The sequence below is a fragment of the Adelges cooleyi genome, unplaced genomic scaffold (genome assembly GCF_023614345.1).
Source record: "Adelges cooleyi isolate 19-005CV unplaced genomic scaffold, UGA_ACOO_1.1 ACOO_flye_CR_arks_rails_tigmint_CR_PRNA_2, whole genome shotgun sequence".
NCBI lineage: Eukaryota > Metazoa > Arthropoda > Insecta > Hemiptera > Adelgidae > Adelges > Adelges cooleyi.
In genome coordinates, this window is record NW_026095860.1 from 12,841,426 (window position 1) to 12,866,148 (window position 24,723).

Consider the following 24,723-nt stretch of genomic DNA (forward strand, 5'->3'; position numbering starts at 1 on the left):
TTGAAACACTTTTCAAATACATTTAAAAATCTGCCATGCGATTATACAAAATTTGTCCTGTAATATTCTGTAGTTTCAAATTTCAAAGTTTAACGTATGCAACGTTCTGAAAAACGTTTCCCAACCCGTATTCTACGTGTATACGATTCGTACTTGGATCCCCGAGTAGGATATGAATAATATATTCACAGTCGTGCTCATTGTCCAAAGTTGTTTGCCGGGCCCGTTTGATGTGTTCGTGATAAGGTATGGGTCTAACCTAAACGGTCTGTGCGCCAGATTATAGTACAGTGATTTTGCCACCTCGTCGGTCTTAAACTACATCGGTTGTTGTAAGTTGTTCCTAATCTAACGGATGAATTGTGTGGAAAACAGAAACGGCTCTACGGTGCTGGAATGTTCGAGTGTGCATGTTAATGGGGGTGTCACGGCATAGCGGGCAGGTGGTTGGCGACATAAACGTTATCCAACAGCATTGTTCCTGCAGGATAGCCCGTGTAACGCTCTTTTGTTTTTATGACGTCTTGTAGAAAATTGAACGCTCCAGACACCTGTCCCCCGTTCCACCCTCTCGTGTAGTGCTCTACTGTACACCTCGGGGACCGACAAACATAGCAAAAGGCTTTCCGGTCTCGTTTTAATATATTTCTAAGCCCCGTGCCAGTATGAATATGGCAAAAAGAAAATACCCGGACGTTGCGCGTCTTTTTCTTATATTATAATACACCCATTACCGCCTTTGCAGTGCATATTATCGCAAAATTGCTTTCTTTGTATTGCTTATTTATACGGTTTTTGTTCGCCGCAACATAAAAATATCTTTTCGCTTTTCGCGGCTACGAGGTACGGTGCAATAGGTGGATCTTTTGGTAATTTAGAATAGAACTTTTTTTAATTATCAACACAAAATCTCATCACGAAGTAGGGAAAATGGATAGAAGAAAATGAAAAGAGTGAATACGAATAAGGAGGAATCAGCTAAATAATTATAATAAGGCTACTATTTAAGAAGGGTATATGTGCTGATTTTATTATTAGTAGCTATAGCAAACAAAGAAATAAAAAAAAATTTGAATTTTCAGTTTATTATGATGTCTCCGATAATAAAATGCAAAAGTAAAATAAATAAAAAGCACAGTCGTGGTTGTGATAAATAACTCAGACCAAATCCTCAATAATACATTTAAAGCAGTGTAGTTTGTTTTGTCGTTTAAGTCTGCAAATTTGTTTTATGTATTTATTTAAGCTCAGCTATAAAATCATCCATAATAACAATTTATCATAATTTTAATAACTATTTGCCGCTCACTCTACTCTAGCTGAGTTAAAAATCGGATTTCGCTTAAATAATATGAAACAAAAGATGTGAAACAATATTGTTTGCGGTGGCTATAGTCTGACAAAAAAGTAATAACCACAGCAAAAGGAAATTGTAAAAGCAGAACTAGTCAACCATGCTATTCTATTTCATTTATTTCTTTCAAGTATTTGAAATAAACACTTATACGCAACTGTAAAAAAAAATGTGACACGGAAATATAAGTTATTAATACTCCTTATTTTTTCTTAAATTATGTTATATGTGAACGAATTCAACAGCAACAGTTCAGAAATAAATATAAACTGTAATTGTTCATTTCCCTTTAGATTTGTAAAATATGTTACGATCCAAGTTTTTATTTATCACATGAGAGGAGAGGGAAATGCGTAACTTTATTACTTATTTCCCAAATGAAAAAAAACCGATAAAAAATAATATCATATTTATATATACATATATATTAGATATAAATGTAATACTAATAAATGGCCGTGGTCGTAAATAAAATTATTATTAAAATTATGTGGAAAACTTCTGACAAGTAATGTGTTATTTTATTTTATTCTATTTTGAGATCTTTTTTTTCCTGTAAGTTGTATTCAAAATATGTTTCCTATGTACTTAACCACGTGACTAAAATTAAAAAAGTCAACCCCGTTTGGTCTAAAACATTACTCGAGCTTTCCAAGTTATTTGAAACATATTTAATTTAAAACGCACTAACGCATTCAGTTAAAGGTGGTTGAATAAAATAATAATGTAGTCTTGGTGTACAACCCATGTAATGCATATATTAGATCATGTGTACATGAGGGTAATAGTTTTTACTGGGTTTCATCTGAATTTTATCCAAGTGCTTGTACCGTCGTAGTCGAATGAAATATTATGTACATGTTTTATTAACAGTACAATACTAAAAAATAATCAAGAAAAACTTGATTATCAAACTACGAGTATCATCATGTCAGCTGGTTGGTTTGCTTTTGGACTTTTTTTTCCTCGGACCAATTTGAAACCCTTTTTAAAGTTATTTTTCCTAAAAATTGTTTTCAACTATTATATTCTCTGTCTACTTTGGAATAATATGAAATAATTATAGCAAAGATAGTTTTATAAATCTACATGGTTTTGGTCTCGGCTGTTGTGCCTGTAATCTTTTTTCAAATATATTCCCACACGTCATGAAGTACCAGCACTGGCTGGCCCCTTCTATCAAGCCTACTGTCTCAATATATTATTATATATCTGCTGGTAAATTAATATATAATATTAATATACTAATTTATTTGTTTTTGCAATTTTATTGTATATAAACAGAGTTAAGCTTTGGTTGTGATAATTGATGATGCGGTGACGTAATTCGACTTCTGTTGCAAACTTTATTATAGATTTGATTTGATTTAATTTATAATGTTAACGCCAATCGGATTTTGATACAAGTATATAAAACTAAAATATAGATGTATTAAACAAAACGGTTGAACGGAATGATATGTTATTGTGGGGAGGGATGAAATGTCACTACGGGAATCATTTATATCTCCCTTTTTTTTGGTAATCGCATGGGAATAACAAGAAAATTACAACATAATTATTTCCTATAAAATAATTATTGATGTTTTTGGTGATTAAATGTATATCATATGATAGTTATGTGTTGTTGGCATCTAGACACAACTAAAATGGACTTTGTAGTTTGTACTTTGTAGTTGTTATGACTAGAAAATTTCTCTGAAATGTCAACGGATTAGAGTCTAATACGATTATTGTAAGAAAACCGGCAGTTCCTCTACTAATATGTTTACAATGACATTACAGTATTATCTTTGACGTCCATGTTACATACAAAAGTCACTTTTATTCCACCCGCTAAATGCGCCATCGTCTTCTGTTATTTTACAACAGACCGTATGAATAATGTAATGTAATTGTAAAAGCGCTATACTATTGTATACGGTATTGAGAACTAATTGACTTTTTAATAATAATAAATTACTCATACTTTTTAATTAGAAATAAGCTATTTCGACTACTGTTAGTAGATTTAAGAGCTATTCAACTCAGACCAATCTTAAAGGTAAAATATAAACTTTACAGAACTTATAAGAAAGCAATAATATATTTTATATGAATTTATATATTAAGTATATTATATCTCATTAAAACAGAGGAAGTATAACTGTATTTTGTAGGTTTTTTCCAACGTTAACTACTAGCACTACTTTAACTAGCTAATCATGTTATTCGTAAGCCTGTTTATCGGTCATTAAATATAGGATTTTAATGTGATTGATTGACAGGTTGAGCTAACAATAATTGAAAAGTTATCTAGTTAAGAATAAAATAAAATCAACTATGTATTTAGATTACTTTGTGTCCAGTCCGAGTTGCTATCGAAAGGACAGTCACGGACAGAATGCTAAGTTATTCCATTTTCGATTACAATATATTTGGTTTTACTTCTATTCCGATATGCGAAAAAAAAATGTCCAGGGAATCGTTGCTTTCTCTTTGGGGAAGCAATATAAATTCTTAGAAAATCCAACACAACATTGGATGACTGTAAGTACAAATCCCTAACATCTAAAAGCATGTTTAAATCTACACTCGGCTTATACACCTCGTCATACGCAAATGTAGCTTTTTTTCAATGTCAGTGTATTTGCATTGTTGTGTTTACTTTTTTTTTTTTTTATAAAAATACCATGTTTTTCGTGCATACCTGCTATGAATTTGACAATGGACAATTTAATATAATACCCAGACAAGACTCCGCGCAGTACAAATGACATTGAATAGGGTTATTTTTTAAAAGAAATTTCTTGTATATTAAAAAGTTCTCGCAGTATTTCCCGACGTTAACATGTATATATAATAATATATTTTCGGTATTTCCCTTTGTGAAACCTTTAATTCAAAAGCTTATAATAAATGCGCATGACAGTACAATAAGAACTACTTTGGTGTACTAAAACAAACCTGTGTATGTCTTGTAGCATACATTTTGAAATACATGACTTGCTTAGCAGTTCACCGAAAAGTCACTTTATTTTCATAACAAAGGCAAATTAAATCTATCTACATACAGTTTAGGAAAGAAGGACAGCTTTGTTGGGATTAATGAAATGTATCTTCTATAAAAATATAAAATAAAATATTATTGTATAATATATTATATCTGCTTCTCACTTATTTAAGACTTGTTTATTTAAGTACTGTAGTCTGAATTATTATATGAACGCGTACAAATGATATATTTTCTTACAACACAATGGAATCTTGTGCACCGCAAAAGTAGTTACATATTTTATATAAATATAAGAGTTGTTCCCAATAGAAAGAAAATAAACCGTAATGGCACTTATTGTTATTTACCTATATTAGATCATTTATTTTGTGTTAAATAAAACACTCAATGTGTAATACAGTAAAGTGTAAGCAGATTATGTTATAAATAAAGAAATATATAGTTTTTTATGTACAATGTATACGTTTCCAATTTTTTTTTTTATACTTGACTAAATATAATATATTAAATATTGTTGTTATAACTTATAATGTATCTTGTTTTTATACATATTTACTATGGAGTAAGAATATATGCAATTTTTGATAACATTTATTTACTTACATAACAAAGAGGACCTACAATTATATTTGTATTTCTTTCAGACTATAACAACTCATCTTGAACAATACGATGAGTATTTAATCAACGTTTTAATATTTTAAAAATATTAAACATTTTATGAACATGTTAAAATATTAAATATTTTTAATATTCTATACGTTTGTCACGTTATTTAAAAATATTATAACATACAAAATGGTTAATTTAATACATATAAAATGTTTTATAACTATTTTGAAATGTAATAAATAAAAAAAAAAATTTTAATTGTTTATGTAGCACAGTGTAAATTACAATAATAATAAAAAAATAATTTATTATATTTTAGATACGCGTTATTAAATAATTTAATTGTTTACACACAAAACAAAAAAAAGGATAACGGCCGAGGTGATTATTTTTTAATCAGTATTTATCACTGCCGCTATATATGTGGACGGTCCCTCCTAAATTCCTGGTGTAATAAAACCTCACCTGGCTCCGATATTATCTCCGGGGGTTGATTAAAATTTGTTGAGCAAAAACCACAAATGTACTACGGGTACACTTTCAGCGACAAGCCCGTAAACTTATTACCGAGATAAACCCTATTTCGGATTCATATTAACGTAGAACCGAACTAAATCGTTTAATACCCACCGAAAAATAATAAACTATAAACCGAGTGTGTTTTACGTGCGCATAACATAAATTGTTTACTAGGATTTAATTAATTTCAATCCCCGTTTTTAATTTTCCGAGTAAAATTAATTTGTGAATAAAATGTGAATCGGTGTAGTATAAAATCTATATTAGAAATCCAGAAGTTGTAAAGTGACCGAATAAGAAAAAAAAACGCTAATATTGAGCAATGAGCTCAGATAACTAAAATGTAATCTAGGTAAAGGTAGAAGATAATGATAAGCAATTTAGCTAGGTTACTTAAATAAATATAATAATTGTAACATACCTAGGTATAAGATAAAAAAATAAAAGGAAACGATACCAGTAAGAATGGTAATGCAAATAAACGAGGAAGGCGAAAAAAGAGGTGGTTGGATGCTATTGAAATTGATAAGAGTACTGCTGGTGTGTGCGAGGATGATGTGGGAGATCGTGCCAAGTGGACGTTTAGGACAAGGTGGCCGACCCCAAATAGTTGGAATGAAGGGGAAGGAGAAGAAATCTTCTACACTAGTTATAATTAAAACCAGCCACGCCTCAACCGCACAGTTTAGCTAAAAATGAATTTTAAAATCAAAACTGAACGAGAATTTATCTTTGCTGTTTTGCACCCACTGTTTGAATAAATACCAGTTAGCCGACCGTATAGCTTTTGTTTGAACACATAATGGATGCACCTAGCTGCTGCTTGGGTAGTCGCTGAATAATTTAATTAAAATGCGATTCGTTTGTTCGAATTACATTATTACACAACGCCAACGAGTTACGCTTAATTATTATCTCTTCGGGTACGACCCAACGGAGGTGACATTTATAAATCCGATGTAGTGTCTTGTTAATAACGGGTTACCGGCCAAAAAATGGAGTGGAAAAGTAATTTCATTGTGCCATTATTTTCCCTTCTCGTTCGGTGTTATTATTATTATTATTATTTTGGAACTCCACCGGCAGTGCTGTGTAGCTCGTTACACCTTGGAAAAGTAAAGAGTATAAAAAAAATAAATAAAAATTGACAAATAAAAACAAAAAAACTCTTACATGACATGTCAGTCGCCATATATTCGGTCCTCCTTTTAAGCTTCGGTTTGTCGGTTTAAAAAATATAATATATAATAATATACAAATAAACTATAAAAGTCAAATGCAAGTGTAAAATGAATTGTGTAGTTTCGGTGGTAATGCATCAAACCAGTGTAATAAACAGAGTTGATAAAAACTAGATTAAAATATAAAGAGAACTGCTAAAGAAAGCTATGTATTTGAAATTAAAAGATAATATTTTATAGTTCCTTTAACACAAGTTGTATTGTTATTTACTACACAGACAATGCGTTTCTCAGTAATTGGACGTATGGCACATACTGTATATACGTGTTTACATCACATAAACTTTAGAAAATACAAAATATATCGTGTGCCGTATTATCGTTAGACATACTTACTTTGTTACCTATATCATACTAGCACTAGACGATGTGTTGTTTCGTTAGATATCGATTTGTTGTCGTAACGACTTGTTCCGAAAGAAAAATACCTAATTTCGGTGGAAAAACAATTAAACATTGTATCGTGCAATTCGCCGGTTTGGCCAAAATGTAACAAAAAAAAAAAAAGTAGAAAAGGCGGGATTTGTTTAAATTGGTACTCATTTTCAATTCCATAAACAATCGCAAAAATACAAGTAGGTACTTAAGTTCAAAATGAAAACTTTGGATCTATCAATATGACCGTGTAAAGACATGCCTAACGAATCCTGTTCATATCATATAAAGGTTGTAGTCTGCCATAATATCAAACGATTATAACAAAGCACTATTTTCAAAAATTGCTTACAATAGATACGACTTTTAAGGCGATTGTAGGGTTGTAAAATATTAATACTTTTAAGGTCGCATACTGTTGGCATTACTAGTTCAACGCAATTCATATGAGATGGCTTTACTTTATCTCTTCTACATTTATTATTGCTACTTGAAAAATAAATGACCATTCCGTTTTTACTGCACTCACTTCTTACTCTAATGACTTTCTACTTAAGGGTTTATTTAGTTTATACCATTCTAGAATATGCTATAATATTATTATTGCCTAATTAAATAACATAGCTTTAAACAAGTGTGAAGTAAAAACAAATATTTTCAACATACATTTATTATAATAGGATAATAATAGTTTTGACTTTTGTCACATGAAAATTTCATGGTAAATTTTATTTTTCAATCTAATTACTTTTTTTTTTAAAAAACTGCGTTAAATTTACTAGTAAATAAATTAATTACCTTTGGTAATCGCAATTCTTCGAAACAGTTTTATTTTTGTGTTTGTATTTTTTTTTTAATCGTAAATGTATACAATATTTATATTTTACAATGTTTTTGAGTATATCCACACATATATATATTTTTTTTCTCGAAATTTCACGACTACACAATATTTTTCCTTTCCTATCCAAACACAAAACTATCATGACACGGTCGAAGGTAAAACCTTTTCCATAGTTTGCTTTTTACATTATGTACATCTTCTTGCCATATTGCACACGAATACGCATAATGTTGTTTATTGTCTCCTGTTTATATTTACCCTTTTTCCGAAAGTGTAAAATCGCATACACAAGCATCGACCGAGATATGAAATGTAAATCTCAAGTGAATGAAGAGTGACACTCTTGTATTGTAATAGAAACATTTTCCTGGTAAACCTGTAGTAAAATCCAATAGAGCGGTGGCATTCAGATTTAAATTCATTTAAATAACTGTTGATAAAAAAACTTGTGATTCGTTCTAATGAAATTATTAACTTATTTTTAAATAAAAATGAAAACAATGGATTTACTTTGTAACCAATTCTAAGATCCTCTTTTTTTTTTTTTTTTACAAAATGTTTACACATTTTAATTGAATAAGTAATTTGTGTTTTTTTTTTGTTCAAGAAAATATTATAAAAAAGTATTTTTATTTAGGCTTTTTTCTTACTTTTTAAAAATAAAACACAGAAAAAATTAAACCATAAAATATATCTCAGTTATCAGTGGAATTTTTTTTTTTTTTTAATGCATATAATATACATTTCTTATAATTTATAGATAATTTTCTAATTTTTTTTTCACAGACTCGATAGTAAAAATCCGTTACATTGGAAGTGGATGTTTTTAACCTACATTAATTAAAAGGATCACCGGTATATTATCATTAAATATTTAAGTTTGTACGACACTTTGCCTAGGTCGACAAAAGCAATTGTTATTCTACATACAAAGTACTAAAAGTTCTACTTATACAACAACGGTTTGTGGCTGTTAAGGAGATTCCGTCTTTTTAGTATGTAAATAGGTATTAATGTTCATAAAACATTGTATAGTAACTAAAAAACAAAGAGGATTACACACCTGAGTGCAAATATTTTGCTTCACTACATCAAACAACATAACGTTTGAGTTTTAAAAAAACTTCAAACTAAAACTTTCTCATCTTGACTACACGCTAACACAACCAGCTTTATTTAATTTCTTTTGTGTATTTTGAACTTAACACTTTGACAAACTGTGCAAGCTAAAATCTGATTACTAATAATTGCGAAGGCTGGTGGTGATATGTCAATAGTTACTACAAAAATGTATCTATGAACTATAGGTACATTTTTTTTTCAACTAAAGCTAACCTATCAAATTATATATAATTAGTTTATAATAGGAGTAAATTTAATTAAACACAAAATAATGTCAAAAACAAACACCAATTTACTGACACTGGCTAAATAATAAAATAATAGATAAATGTTTAGTGCAAAATATAGAAATGATAAAATTTAATTTAATATATTTTATCATTGTTCATCTCTGAGTAAAATAAAACAAGCTACTAAGTAATAAAACAAATGATTTATATTTTTAAAAAAATGCGATTATTACAAAACAAATAAAAACAATATTTTGTTTGCCATGAATTTAAATAAGTATGATATTTTTGTATGGTCTATAATTGCATTTCCCAGTTAAATAAATAATATAATCTGTATTCAATATCGGATTAAAAGAAAACGTGATTTATAGCAAAAGACTAATGTAAAAATACATTTTGCATCGTTAAATGCTGAATAAATATTTTATAGTTATTATTATAAAAAGGCCAAAATAAACAGTAATCAAAAACGTGTAGTGTAAAATATAAACTGGTGCTCTCAACTTTTAATGCTGTTTAATTTTGTTAGCGATTTTATTTATTGTCTTAGTAAATTGTTTGTACAGGAAAGTGTTCATTTTAAAGTTTCCATCACGAGTACAAGTCAGAGCAAGTACACGTTACAATACACTATATTAGTAAGTCGAGTCGCCAAGTAACTTAAAGTATAACAGCTGCTTCACTTAAACAAATTATTTTGCCTTTCTACAGTTCGATTTTGTTCGATGGATTTAGATTAGAAAATCTCTTTAGGTGGTTTTAACCTAACCGGTCGATGCACTGCTTTGTAATTTCACGGTTATGAATATAAGTATTTTGTTCGATAAAATATCCATTATAATATTTCCACTCCAGTGATATATTATTGTCATATAATATATCCAAATATGTGACATTATCATGCGTGTAATGTAATAAATTTAACTTATGACTAGCTTTTTCTTAAAAAAAAAAGTATAAAACGTTTAAATATTCGTAGAAAATATTGAAAAATGTTGACTTAACGGTCAGACATTAACATGTGTTCAGTGACAATAACGTGTAAAGACAAATAGTAACACAATTTTTTAAACTATTACGGATTTTATCGACTTTTTAGCGGAAACAAAAAATATCAAACAAACAAAGATTAGATAGTTATACAATTCAATTAGTATTTAGTCATTTAAATTTAAGTTATCGTGTGAACACATACAATTTGTTTGCAATTTATGATGTAAGATGTATTAAACATGCGATGATAATATGACGCTATTCTCAAAGATTAACTTAAAAATTAAGTAAAGTTGAATAATAATAAAGTTTTAGACTAAACTATACTTATTGTCTAGCTAAACTGGAGAGAACTGCTATTATATTAATGTTAATGGGATATTGTATATCGGATATTGGATAATACCTAAAAGTTTATTATATTGCATGGTATATATATATATTCTTTTTTTTTTTTGAACAGCTAGTGTGTTTTTAAAACAATTCTTGTCGAGATAAAACTCAAGAAAGAATCCGTTTTACTGTTTAACTGAATGGAAATGAGATTCGCTAAGTCCAATATAAAACTTACAGAACAGTATATTTAATGATACTTCCGGCTTATGTTTTATATGCAAATACGGCGACGCTCCATCGCTACGTTATTTTAATGGATTTTACCTTAAGTCTATACCCACCTCATACTATTGTCGGATCATTGTTTTAGTACTTTTTTATTAAAACATGTCTGAATACTTATTATTTTTGTCTTAATCGTTCTGTACGTGTATCGCATTGCGAAATAACATACCATTCGGTTCATTCAATCCTGTATTAATTATAATACAATGTTTTCTGACTGAAATAAATGTGTAACACATGGAATGCCAATAATTTTTAAGAACTAAATAGAGAAATGGAGAACAATAATTATTTAAAAATAATAAAGCGGACTGACTATCTACCAAGTTGCCTATAATGGCACAGTATACCTATCAGACGTTATTACTACAAGTACAATTTAAAAACACATAAAAATATAATAAAATTATGTAATACTTAATATCAAAATCACAAAGAAAATAAATGTCTGTGTATTATGTTTAAAGTTTCCGTTACTAGTTAAAATGTATACTTTTTATAATCTTTTAAACTTTTTATTTTAGAATATTGTAAATTTCCTAATCGAATAGTCAAAATTGTATGTTACTAAATTAAAAAAAAATTAATAAACTCTAGTCCCGGTTATATAACCAAGTTTATTTTAATTTTAAATTAACTAATCGATAAATTATGATCTATAATATATCGTTTAATTACGTGAGAGTCGATTTAAAACGTTAATTTTCATCACATAAATCGATGTCATGGTTCAATTGATATTATGCCTAACTTTAATTATATCCACGTTAATTCTTAGCAATATAATAAACATAATATTCCAACTTCGTCAAATACTCTGGTATTAGGTTAATTAACATTTTGAAAAATGTTGGCATATTGCGAACAGAAATTGCAACAAAGTATGTAGTGCCTTAACCGTCGGCCGATCTGATTATTTTTGTTTATAGAAAGATAATTTTAGTCAATTCGTTTTTCATTAACAATCGTTTGGGCGAATTGTTTGAAAGCGATTATGTTTGATCAAACTTTATAATAATAATGTAAACCGTACCGTACCGAAGCCGTATTGCCGATAGCTCGAAAAAGGGTTTTAATATCTTCGTGCAACGTTAAAGCGAATAATAACGGTCGATGAAAATTATATTTTAATTATATTGCACACAGCGACAGAGTGGGTAGATTATTAAACTGCGCCAACGCTATTTTTGTTATTAACGTTGTTTTAAAATCTCCCCAAAAAACCGGAAGTCGGACATGATTATTCTGGATAAAAAATTATATAGTTTAACAACATTATTTTTTTTTTGCTGCTAAGTATTTAAATAAGGTTTACAGCCACTTGCACCGAGCCCACGACGAAAGGTGTACTTATCCTCACTTCTTGTGTTATTATAGCCTTTCGGATTTTGCTCGGTTAAAAAAACACAATAATTTATATAATATATTTCACAAATCACAATATAGTAATTATTATTACACCCGAAAAATAACAACCCTGTAATTTGCCACCACCACATAATTTTAGTAAAAGGGTAATAACGGGATATATTATTTTTTAAGTTCTATTAGTAGGTGAAGAGTTTTTTTTTTTTGGTCAAAATTATGGAGTCTACGACGGAAGGCGTCGGAAAGGAGACCTTTTGGCTGGTAAACACATGAAACTATCATTCTTATTTTTAAAACACAATTTGTTTGTTTAATACACAGTTTGTTTAAATACTAATATTTTTTAGTGTAATACTTTTAAAATATATATTTTGCTGTACTGGGATATAATATAAATGTCTATAATATTTAAAAACAAGACTTGAAACAGTTGAGTTATAATTTAACAATTTTTTTTATAATTTTTAAATATAGCTTACTTTTATTAAACTAAAAATGTCAATCTGTTAATCTCGTAGTATATTTAGTTTTAATGTTTTCTCTTCTAATATGTGTTCCTAATGTTCACCTTACAATGTTTTACAGTCATTTTCTTTTTCGATATCGCTCATGTTGGTTTCTTTTTTAAATGTCAATTAGCGTTTAAACGCGACACCATTCTTGTCATTTACACTCAGCGTGGCTCTTCCGCCTGTGCCAACTCGTTACCTTGGCAAACGACACAAATGAGCTTTAATATCCTTTTACACCGATAAGTGTAATCGGCCAAGTACTTAACGATAATTTTGAAAACGTGCAGGTATTGCCATTACGAGCCCACTAACACTTGAATATCATCTCATTGACTGATATTCAATTAGTATATGTAAGCGCTATTATACAGTTTCATTAATTTAATTAAAAATTGCTTTTATTATCACACTTTACAAACATATAGTGTATAACAAGTACATACAACCGCTTTTTAAAACGGTATAAATAAATAGCTGGGTGACATTGTATTATTATTTACATCACATTAATAAATTTACTCACCAGACAACCTCCTTTGGATCCAAAATTTACTATCTTCTTCTTCTTCTTCTTCTGGCACTTAATACTCTCTAAGAGTTTTGGCCGCCATCACAATATCCCTTTATTTTTCTCGATCCTGTACTAAAGCCTTCCATTCCTGTACTCCCAATTTTTCAAGGTCTTCTTCCAAAACATCCAGCCACCTTTTCCTGGGCCTCCCTCGAGGTCTTTTTCCCATTGGTTTCCAGTTTAGGACTGCTCTACTTATATCATCCTCACTTCTCCGCATCACGTGACCTAGCCATTGAATCCTTTGCCCTCTTATGAAGCTGATGACTGATGCAATTCCCAATTCGTCTTGCAGCTCTTTGTTAAATTTTTTTCTCCAAGTTGCATTTTCGCTATCATAAGTTTGTCCACATATTGTCCTCCAAATTCTGTTTTCAAAAGTCCTGAGTATTCTTTCAGTTGTACTGGTGGTAGTCCATGCTTCACAGCCATAGGTGAGCGTAGGCCTTATTATTGCCATATATAATCTAGCTTTGGTTTTCTTTGAGAACAATTTTGATTTTAAAAACTTACTTAAGGCAAATGACGCTCTTTCAGCCTTTGTTATCCTCATTCCTATTTCCTTTGACCAATCATTTTTAGTACTCAGTACAGTTCCTAAGTATCGAAATTCATCGACTTTTTCGAAAGTAAGGGACCCGTATCAGGGTTATCTCCATTGTCCAGCAACTCCATTATTTTGGTTTTATCGGCATTGATTTTCAACCCTATCTTGCTGGCTGCTTGCTCAAGGGCTTGGGCTGCTTTTTCCGTATCCTCTATGGAGTTTCCTAATATGTTTAAATCATCTGCAAAACCCAGTACTTGTATATGTTTTTGGCCGATCGCTACTCCAGTTGCTTCCATTTGCATTTCCCTTATGGCTTTTTCCAATGCTATATTAAATAAAGTAGGGGATAATGAATCTCCCTGCTTTAAGCCAGTTCTTACTTCAAACGCTTCTGATACCGTATGTTCGACCCTTATTTGATACTGTGTGTCCTCCATGCACATTTTTGTCAAGGCCACTAGTTTTTGTGGGATCCCGAACTCCTCCATTATGTTATTATAGAGGATTTGTCGATGTATGCTATCATAGGCTTTTTTAAAATCAACAAATAGTTGCCAGATGTTTTGGCGAAATTCATACTTTTTTTCTATTATTTGGCCTATGATAGCGAGCTGTTCTATTGTTGATCTCCCTTTTCGGAATCCACACTGGTATCCACCTAAATTTTTTTCTACGTATGGTGTTAGCCGTTTTAATAGTATTTTCGCAAACACTTTATAAGGTGAGTTAAGCAGTGAAATGCCTCTATAATTCTCACAAATTGACTTATCGCCCTTTTTATGTATCGGTATGATTATGGATTCATTCCAGCTTTTTGGCATGCGTTCATCTTTCCAAATCTTCTAACATATCCTAAAGATGAAGTGTTGCATCTCCTTTCCACCATATTTAATGAGCTCAGCCGGTATTTCATTCGATCCAGGTGACTTCCAATTTTTAAGACTTTTTATTGCTTCGTTGACTTCTTCCTGGGTCACTTCACTTACTAAAGGCTCGACCCCATACAGGGTTTCCCTCCTCGTTGAATTAACTGGAATATCCGCATTCAACAGTTCTATGAAATATTCTTTCCATCTTTCGGCTTTTTCTTTAGGGTCCATAAGTATTTCATTATTCCGATTTTTAATGGTTTTCAGACTTGGGTTGAAAGATTTGTATTGTTTTATGGTCTTGAAGAAATTTTTAACGTTTCCCTGCGAGAAATTTCCTTCTGTCTCTTGTAATATTGCACTTAAATACTTTCTTTTCTCTCTTTGTATGATTCGTTTACAAATCTTTCTCTCTAACATATATATATTTCTTTTGTGTCTGTACTATCTAGATTGATATAATTTTCACGGGCAATCCGCCTTTTTCTAATGCTTGTCGACAATTTTCATTATACCATTTTTTCTTCTTGTTTCTTACTTTTCCAATATTTTCTACTGCAATTTCTTTAATGACTTGACTAACTTTGGCCCAATCTTCATCTATGTCATTAATTTCAATACTCCTTATATACTCACCAACATTTTTTGAGTATTTTTGCTGTATTTCCTCATTCTTTAACATCTCTAGATTAATGATTGTACTATTCATTTTTTCTAGCCGTTTGCGACTTTGTAGCTTCAACTTAAACTTTGCCACTACTAGAAAGTGATCTGTTTCGCAGTCAGCTCCTCTGAAGCTTCGTATGTCTTTTATGCATGAACGAAATCTCTTTTGAATAAGTACATGATCTATCTGATTGGCTGTTGTCCCGTCCGGTGATTTCCATGTGACTTTATGTATTTTTTTGTGTGGGAACGTTGTACTGCTTATTGTCATATTTTTTGCCGCTGCAAAGGATATAAGCCTAAGCCCATTTCCATTAGTTGACTCGTGTATACTTTCACTTCCTATCATTGGAGCAAACTGTGCTTCCCTTCCACATTTGGCATTTAGGTCACCCAGTACTAATTTGATTACGTTCCCTGGCAGTTTATCATAAGTGTGAGACAGTTCTTCGTAAAACGCATCCTTAATGTCCTCTTCCCCTGTTTCTGTTGGTGCATGTGTGCATACTAATACTATATTTAGAGGTTTCGTATCCACTCTTAATACTGCTATTCTTTCTGATACAGGATTGAACTCTCTTATGTATGGTTCCAAATTCTCGTGCACAGCAAAGCCACTCCCAAAAATATGTCTTTCTTCCATTCCAGAGAAATAAATTATATATTTCCCAACTTTTAGCTGTCCATTCCCTGACCATCTTATCTCTTGCAAGGCAGCTATATGTATTCCATATGCTTCTAGTACATCTGTAAGATTCTGGCAGGCTCCAGTTCTAAAAAGGCTTAACATGTTCCAAGTCGCGATCTTGAGTCCAGTTTTCCGATTTCCATGTCCTAACTTATATCCATTACTCCATGTCCGAGGCTGGTTATTTGATGGTATCATAACAGCTGAGTTTTTACAAGGAGGGGTTGTTAGCCCCGCGCTCAACCCCCAATCTGGAGGACCAGACTACCCCAACCAATTAAGGTAAGGGTAGGGCTTCTGCAATGCACTACTGGGTGCATTGGGCGATGGGAGCGCCACTTTCGCTACGCCACAGCTCGGGGCCCCGGGTTTGCTAAGCCCGTAACATTGAATGTCCCCCTGAGGGGCAAAATTTACTATCTAGGAAATATAAATTGATTATTGCGTTCACAATGTTTGAATTAGCCATGCAATTTTGCTATCAACAATTTAGATTATTTTGTTTTGTTCATTGAACAGTATAGTTTTCATAACTTTATTATGTTACAATTGTTATAAATAAACTGAAAATATTATGCTGCACTATAAAATTGTTGAAATGACTACACTTAGTTTACACTGTACATATTATGGGACAAGATATTAAATTCGTTTTGTCCAAGGAATGAGTATCGATTATGTCTTAGCTATTTCTTTATTGGATACATTCTTTTTATTTAAATCACATTTCCTTCATCTTAATCGACTCTTAAGTTCCACCACAACGAATCAAATAAAATGAATTAATAACAACACTAGAAAAAGTTTTAAGAAGGTTAACTACTCTTTTTGAATTTTAAACTATGGCAAATACTTACTACCTACTTTGTATTGTTGTACTACAATATGCGGACATGTAACTAATATGAATCGTGGTTTTCTTTATTTAATCAAAAGTATTTTATGTCATCGTCTTGGGACTTTTTAAGAAAAAATCCCATTTGCGTTATACTGTTGAATGCAAAATACCTTTTATTAATGCGCCGTATTGTATTATATTGTATAATCTCACATGCATTATTGTGAATGTCTTGAGAGCAGTTTACTATAAATGTATAAGTCGTTACGGGCCAGTGATAATAATAGTTATTGTTAACGTATCAAAAAATATTATATTTTCAATATGATATTTATAATATAATATATACTTGAACGCCAACTTAGTTTTCATATTTGGATCGTTAAATGTGAACTCAACACAACAATTTTCACTTGTACTAGACATTTTTCCAAAACATCGTGAAAAATTGGAAGTATATTGATGAAAATAGCAATATTGGTTTCACACAGAAACGTCTCATGTATATTTTATTAGGATATATTTTTAAATCATCCTAGAATTCTTTAAACTAAGAAAAATTACTAAAAAAAACGTTAATAGTGAACAAACTGGGCTGGATTGAAATTTAGCTTTTTTTACATCCCAATCGTGTAGGCTGTACAAATAGTGTTAGTATATTTTATACAAACTATTCAACTTGTTTTAATTATATTTTTCTTTTTAGTTACCTACAAAAAACTTATAAATATTTTTTTTTTTTTTTCAGTGGACTCAACATGTCAACAACATTTATCAGTTTGGTTATTTAATATCGTTCATAGCGCTGTTGCTGTCAATCGGCATCCTTACTTATTTTAAGTGAGTAACTAATTTTTTTTTATAATTTTTTAACCCTATTTTTTTAGTCGTTTTTCTACTTTATTTTTAACAAGTCATTTTTTGTTTGTTTATTAAAATTATGCAATTAACATCATGCTATAAAAATCAAACGGCATGGTATTATACAACACTGTTAACCACTTGTCAGTACTCAGTATAGACAATTCATGTTTAAATTTTAGAACCTTTAAACGAGACAATCTTGTAAGTAATGCAGTAATAAAGAATTTTATTTTGATCGTACTGAGCAATTTTAAAAAATGGACTTGTCTGGTTCTCTTAAATTAATGTAGACTAGAAAAACAACTATAATAATGAAAGGGGGGCAACATTTTTGCATAACAACATTTCTTTGCTACTTAGGTAATAAATAGCTGAACTTTAAATATATATAAGGGTATACCTTTTCCACCTTATTACTAATGACCCTTAACATTGGCATTATTACTAGTACTTACTATACATAGCATTGCGAGAAGAAACACTGGTCAATGAAATTCTGAAGTGCCTGTAGAACGGTGCAAACAGAAACATCATATTATTAGTGGATAAAAGTGTACATAAATCTCAACAGGTCGTTTGTGGCGCATCGTTTCCGCAACGTTCACCGTGATTTAGTGTGGGCTAGATAAAACAGTGGAAAAAGTCAAACTTGTATATAAATTTATATTATTCTGTTTATTTATCATTTCGCCGAAGAACATATTATTTATTCGCGCCAACGGGCAACAGACTTATATTTTATTATAGTTGTCTTCCTTAAAGTGGTACTACCACGTAAATAGAAATCATTACTTTCGGTTTTTTCACTTGTCCAGATTTTTCACGATTAAATATAAATCAACAACTATCTCGACGCAAGTACACTTTTAGCACTACTTTTATCTCGAGTTAGTTTGTTCTGCATCAGTGCTTAGAGTGAAATACTCCAAAGGAAAACGGTTGCAATTAATTTCATGTCGCCTAGTCGTTCGACCAATGTATAACCGCAATAGTCAAGTCAGTTGACTCCCCAAAAAAAAAAACGCCTTTGTTTTATTCGAATAGTCATTGTGTATTTCATAGTGTGTGTATTCTGCTCTGCTAAACTCAAACAAATTATTTTTTGTAACCGATTAAACCAAGTAAAATGGTTTTTTACAAAAAGTAAATTTTTCGAGTTATGACACTTTTGCTTAGGAAGGAAGTCGTAATATTAGTTTGAAATATTTTTTGTGAAATAAAACTCTGAAATACTTTGAGACAGAAATACTTGTATCAAAATATAAGCCTTATATGATGATAATTGACTTTTAATTTGACATGCAACACGACATGCGGTTCAATTGGTTTATAGAAATATATATTTTTTTCTTTTATTAAATCTGGGAAGTTCTACTATATAGTGTACGTAGCCTATGAGAGTAATTACGAGTGAATAAAAATATAAGGTCTATTTAATTGTTAAACACAATAAAATGTTTTCGACTATTTCAATTCAACATAAAAATAAATACCTGTTAAATTGACATAGTAGTTTTTTTAAACTAAATAATGAAAAACAAATCACGTTTCTGCGACTACTCACTTAGGAGAAAAGATCAATGTGTTTTTCTATAACCTCATAGTTAGTGTATATTATATTGAAACATTATTTCTTATAATGAGTTTAGGTACTATAAATTAAATTATGATTTTCAACATGACCGAGTCTGGTGTGTTTAGCGCGGAAGAGAGGATATTTTTGAAATTCAATAGAGTATGATTTAGTTAGTTACATCGTCATGTCATCCAAGCCCAAAAACATGTCTACCCGTTCTATGTTTTTCAGTGTAATGGAGCACAATTTTAGCACCTAACTCTGACTGGCTAGTTTGACTGATGTGGTCAACGCCAAAACAATATTAAAATAATGTCCGATGACAGATTAACGCGATAATCGATAGGATCCTAATGGGGTGAACGTGGGTAGTATATTATATTGGTCAACAGCCACGATGTTGGACAAACACAGACGACAAGACCGTATCACAGGAACAATCGATACACACAGGACGTGTGTAAACTTCACGTAGACAATTTTCCGTAGACCATGTGCTCCCGGTGCAAGCACACTCTATACATAATATGGTACTAGGTTCAATGTAATGTATTTAATAACACCGACTCGCATTGGGAACTAGTATAAACGTACAACAAGCCCAACAACAATATAATATATAGTAATATTTAGAAATAACAATAATATAGTTACCGGAGCACAGTACGTGATGTTTTCGGTATTGTTATAATTTAATATATAAAGCGTTTGGGTGTGTACACCAAAGTCCTTTATATAAGTTTCCAAATGGTATCCATGTATAATATGTATATTGTATATATATTTGTACATGCAGTCTGGCCTAGCTTACAAAAACATTCTAAAGGCAAGGCGCAAAGTGCTGTTATTCGATAAAGTTGAAACATAAAAAAAAAAAAAAAATACAAAACCATATGCTATAAAAACCGGAAAATATTATGTCGTGACAGATTTAATTCTATTTACCAGAAAAGTCTAGCACGTGCCCGTGAAATCAAACCGAATAAATATTATATATATTGACAGCCCCAAAAGTAATTTATCAATGTCCGCATTTCTACTACGCCATTTTAATATTTTGTTTATTGTTTTTCTGTTGGAAATGCCTTTTTTTTTAACGTCTGTGGTTATTATTATTTTGCAAGTATTTTAATCTTAACCCGTGCGTCGAATCGTGTAATAAATGGAATAGTTTACAAAAATATCATAGTGATGTCATAAAATCCAGTTAATGCTATCGAGAGGGAGGGTGCAGGTACTCGGGGAGGATACCATAACTTTTTAGTTTCTTTACTAGGGCCCCTTATAGGTTGCTATTTGTAAAATGTAGGCAGTATTTGAGAAAACATTATTTGGAGAGTGAATTTAAGAAAAAAATTGTATTTGTTATTTAAATTCGTTCAATTTATTTGAAATTATTATTATTTGAATATTTGTTCAAATAAAAATAAAGCTATGTTCATTATTTGCGATATTTTTAAATACATTTAATACTTAATAATTATCTATTTTAGTTTTTAATCAAAGCTTCTAAGATCTAAGCTTCTCCTAAACAGCTAGTTAGGAAATCGCCGAGAAGCATTATGGATTTTACAGGTCAAACTGTAAAACATGTACAATCCGTTAAGACGTTCAGGAAGCCGTTAGTGTTTTTTTTTTTTTTTTAACTATTAACCAGAAGTTACCCTCAATGAAATTCTTCTTATATTTGTTTTCCTAGTAAATCTGGATTACCGTGCATCTTTTTATTCGCCAGCTCAACTATTTTGACATGTTATTTTTTTTCCAGTAGAATCCCTGAAATAAATTCCAGACGTCCGCTATACGTCTATAATCCGCATATACTTTAGTTTTATTAAAAAATAAACCATATAATATATCAACGGAGTCGCCGTCTTGATTTCGCCTGAAAAAATTGAACTAGTAGAGAGCATATTATTACTATTCTGTTATCTCAAAATAAATGCAAGGTTCTTCGTACACAACAATATCCTTTGGGTGTTCCATCTAGTATGCAAGTCGGAATTAAAGATGCAATGAGAGGACAAGCCGGTTAGTTACGGTCCTTGATACCATTATATGAGACGGATAAAAGGATTTTTGAATTTTTTCCCCGAAGTTTGTTTTCTTTTTAGTGGCCAAAATAACTTTGTGTCAGGAAGTCTACAAAAAGATAAACAAATAAAATTAGTGAAATCATTAGAGAAGTCAACGGGAACATAGGTCAGCACCGAAGATTTAATTTTATATAACTGGTCATGGCGGTGGAGACTCGGAAGAATGTATTATCGATAATATAAGATAAAGTGTTTTTTTTAATGTAATTACGAGGTATCATTTAATAACTTTTTGTACAAAAAGTTGCAAAGGCTTTGCGTTGGAACGTTTATTACTCTCTTTCTACATGCATTAAATTGTATACCAATTTTTAATAGTTACCATTAAAAATAAAATAAAATATGTATATGTATAATATTTTTACCTCATTTTTAGTATTTCATTAATACATTCAGATATGGTTTAAAGATGATTAAGAGATCAAGCCCAACGTGGCAATACACTTAAAAATAATATCAAGTTTAAATAAAAAAATAGCTAAATATGATCACTCAACTTTGTTGATTGGTAATCTTGTATTTGATTTATATAACTTATTTCACAAGTTTCTTGCTCTGATTATTTCTATACTGTATTTGAAGTATTACATTTATAGAAAATTAAATAATATTGTGCACCTATAGCAAAGTATTTCTAAGCCTGGACGTGAATCCGAAATGTTACTGGATTATAATGAGGGTTCGTCGTACGTGACATCTCTGGAATCGCTATGGATCCAGTCAGCACTTAAAAGGGGGCTAGTCAAAAGTTTTCCTCCAAATAAAAAATGAAAACTTACAGACTTTTTGACATAAGTCCATCATTTCTTATGAAGTGAAATATTTTACACTTACCTAACATTGATTAGTACTTGAGTAAAAGTATACATTTTTTGGGTGATTAGGAAGACATATGCTCACCACAAGAGACAAAGAGTTACATTACATATTTTGTTAAAATATTTTCAATTTGTTCACATCGATAAAAGTCTTTTTGTTATATTTTTGGATTTTTAGTGTTATGGTAAAAATTTTTAAACCCGTAACAAGAATTGTATGAATACCGTACAGTATTTTTTTGATTTTATAATTTCACATTTCGATTAATCAAACATTAAAATCTGTTCCACTTAAAACGCGATTTGTATAAAATTAATTATTTCCGTGTTTTTGATTCAAATCGTGTTCACCGTTTCAATATTATGTCATTTTTTATGTTTTAAATTGAGAAAAAAATATGTAAATATTTGTTGATTTTTTATTGATTAAAAGGGTAAGGTCGAATCAGAATGGAATGCAAATAGTTAGGTTTTAAAAACATCACTCGGCGTTTCGTGTGATGGAAAAGGGTTAAATTGCATACTTCAAATTATCAGGTGGTATGTTTCAAGCTGAATTTAAATATATACCATTTGTATAACAAAGTGAATTTATCAAATTCAGTTATAATAATTCCAGAAGACCTGTGGTCTCCCCCACCTAAATATGTTTCGTTCCAACTATGACCGGAACCCACTGTGCTGTCGTTTTTTTTTAAATTTATTCATATTCTATACCGTTTGAATGGATGTATCGTCTAGAGATTGCGATCTGACAAGGCGCTAGCCTAAAGACTTAATTAATTAAAATTGAAAACTTTGACATGAAACCCAAGGTTTCACTAAGGTATTCGCTCACAAGTTAGCCTAAATATTTTATCTCTTCGTCCACTATCCTGACCGGCGTGCCTATCCCAACTTACCATTATATGTAATGGTTCTCAGAAATGCAAACTTCAGCAACCAAGAATTTTCTCATGATAACCAAAGTTATTCCTACCCAAGTCAGAGTTATTGCGATGATTTTGCTTTTTTAAATTTACATCATTTAAATTACATCATTCAAATATGGATTGTTCCTGTATTATAAAATATGTGTTATAGTTATTTTTTGGACGTTAATGAGTCAAAAGAAGTACGGAAAATGTGAAAGTGAACAAAATTTATGGTGATTTTTGAACAAATAAACTTTTGGATTTACAATGTATTAGAAAGTTTGACATCGAAAACAGTAAAATTGTAGCCAGTGCAAAATTTATCATAACTTTGAAATAGTTTCATTTTAAATAATATGTAATACATGTATATATAGATATAATTTATAAGATATAGTATATACAGATGTTAACTCAAACAGGCGGTTGTTTTAATGGAATTAAAAATAAGTAACCAATACACAATTGTATTTTTACTCAAAAAAAAAGACTCAAATAATACTTTTTTATTTTAACAAATACAAGTAATACAAATAAAAATGTACTTAATTGAAAATGTAAACAGTAATTGGATTGGAAAATTAATTGAAATAAAAACGCGGATTATCAAATTAGTTTAATATTTTTATTTATCTACTTAAAACATATTGATAACTCATATTTTAACCATAGAATAATAATAATATTATGCTAGTCCCTTTGTTATATTTCACGCATGTAGCTATATTGCCTATGCAACGCGCCGTTTGGTAGTTTTATTAAACATTTCAAGACAAATCGTGCGGGTTATGAACATTGCTTAAACGCATTATTTCATACTTGATTTATTTTTATTATAAAAATATTACCATACTTTTTCTCGTTTTAGGGGTGTACGTCTGTTTTGTAATAAATACAAAAACAACATAATATATCATGTACCTGTGTACGTTTGGTAAAATTATGTGTGCTGTTGTCAAAGAAAATGTGCATTTGTTATATCATTTTAAAAAATATCACATTTTTTTTTTAACGCGTGTTCCAGTATTTTAATAAATTTCGAAAACTGTTTGCCGTCCAAAATACTTAACTCGTTACAAAGTCTTACTGGAAATTGCCTAATATTATAATACTATGTACAGGCGGCGGAGATTATGTGAAGGAAATTCGAGACGGACAAAGTTCTATTTTGCACCATACTTACACTTTACTCTTACAAGAGTTGACTGCTAAATTGTTTGTTTAATAAGATTTTTTCATTTTTTTACCAAAAACTACTAAAATTAAAACGTATATAAAAATCGACCAGTCGAATACAGAAAGTGGGTTTTTTTTATTACAGACTTGTTGTGTATTTTTTTTTACTCGTTTGCAAATGTACTAACGTACGGTAACTTTGACAGCGACTTTGTTGTGTCTTTTAAGCATGAAAAAAAAACCAAGTCGTTACAACTGTAAGCAGTTGTGTTCGCCCTTCGGTGAGCACATTGCTATACCGATTGAAA

General features: G+C 30.5%; 1 protein-coding gene across 4 annotated transcripts in view; it reads left to right on the forward strand.

The window, feature by feature from the left end:
• The window catches only part of LOC126833562 (calcitonin gene-related peptide type 1 receptor-like), a 115,015-nt gene that overhangs the window by 60,825 nt on the left and 29,467 nt on the right, over nt 1-24,723 (forward strand). For all 4 annotated transcript variants that reach the window (XM_050564981.1, XM_050564983.1, XM_050564982.1 and 1 more), the window contains exon 5: nt 17,720-17,811. In XM_050564981.1, the coding sequence (XP_050420938.1) occupies nt 17,720-17,811 (92 nt within the window). The remainder of the gene's footprint in view (nt 1-17,719; nt 17,812-24,723) is intronic.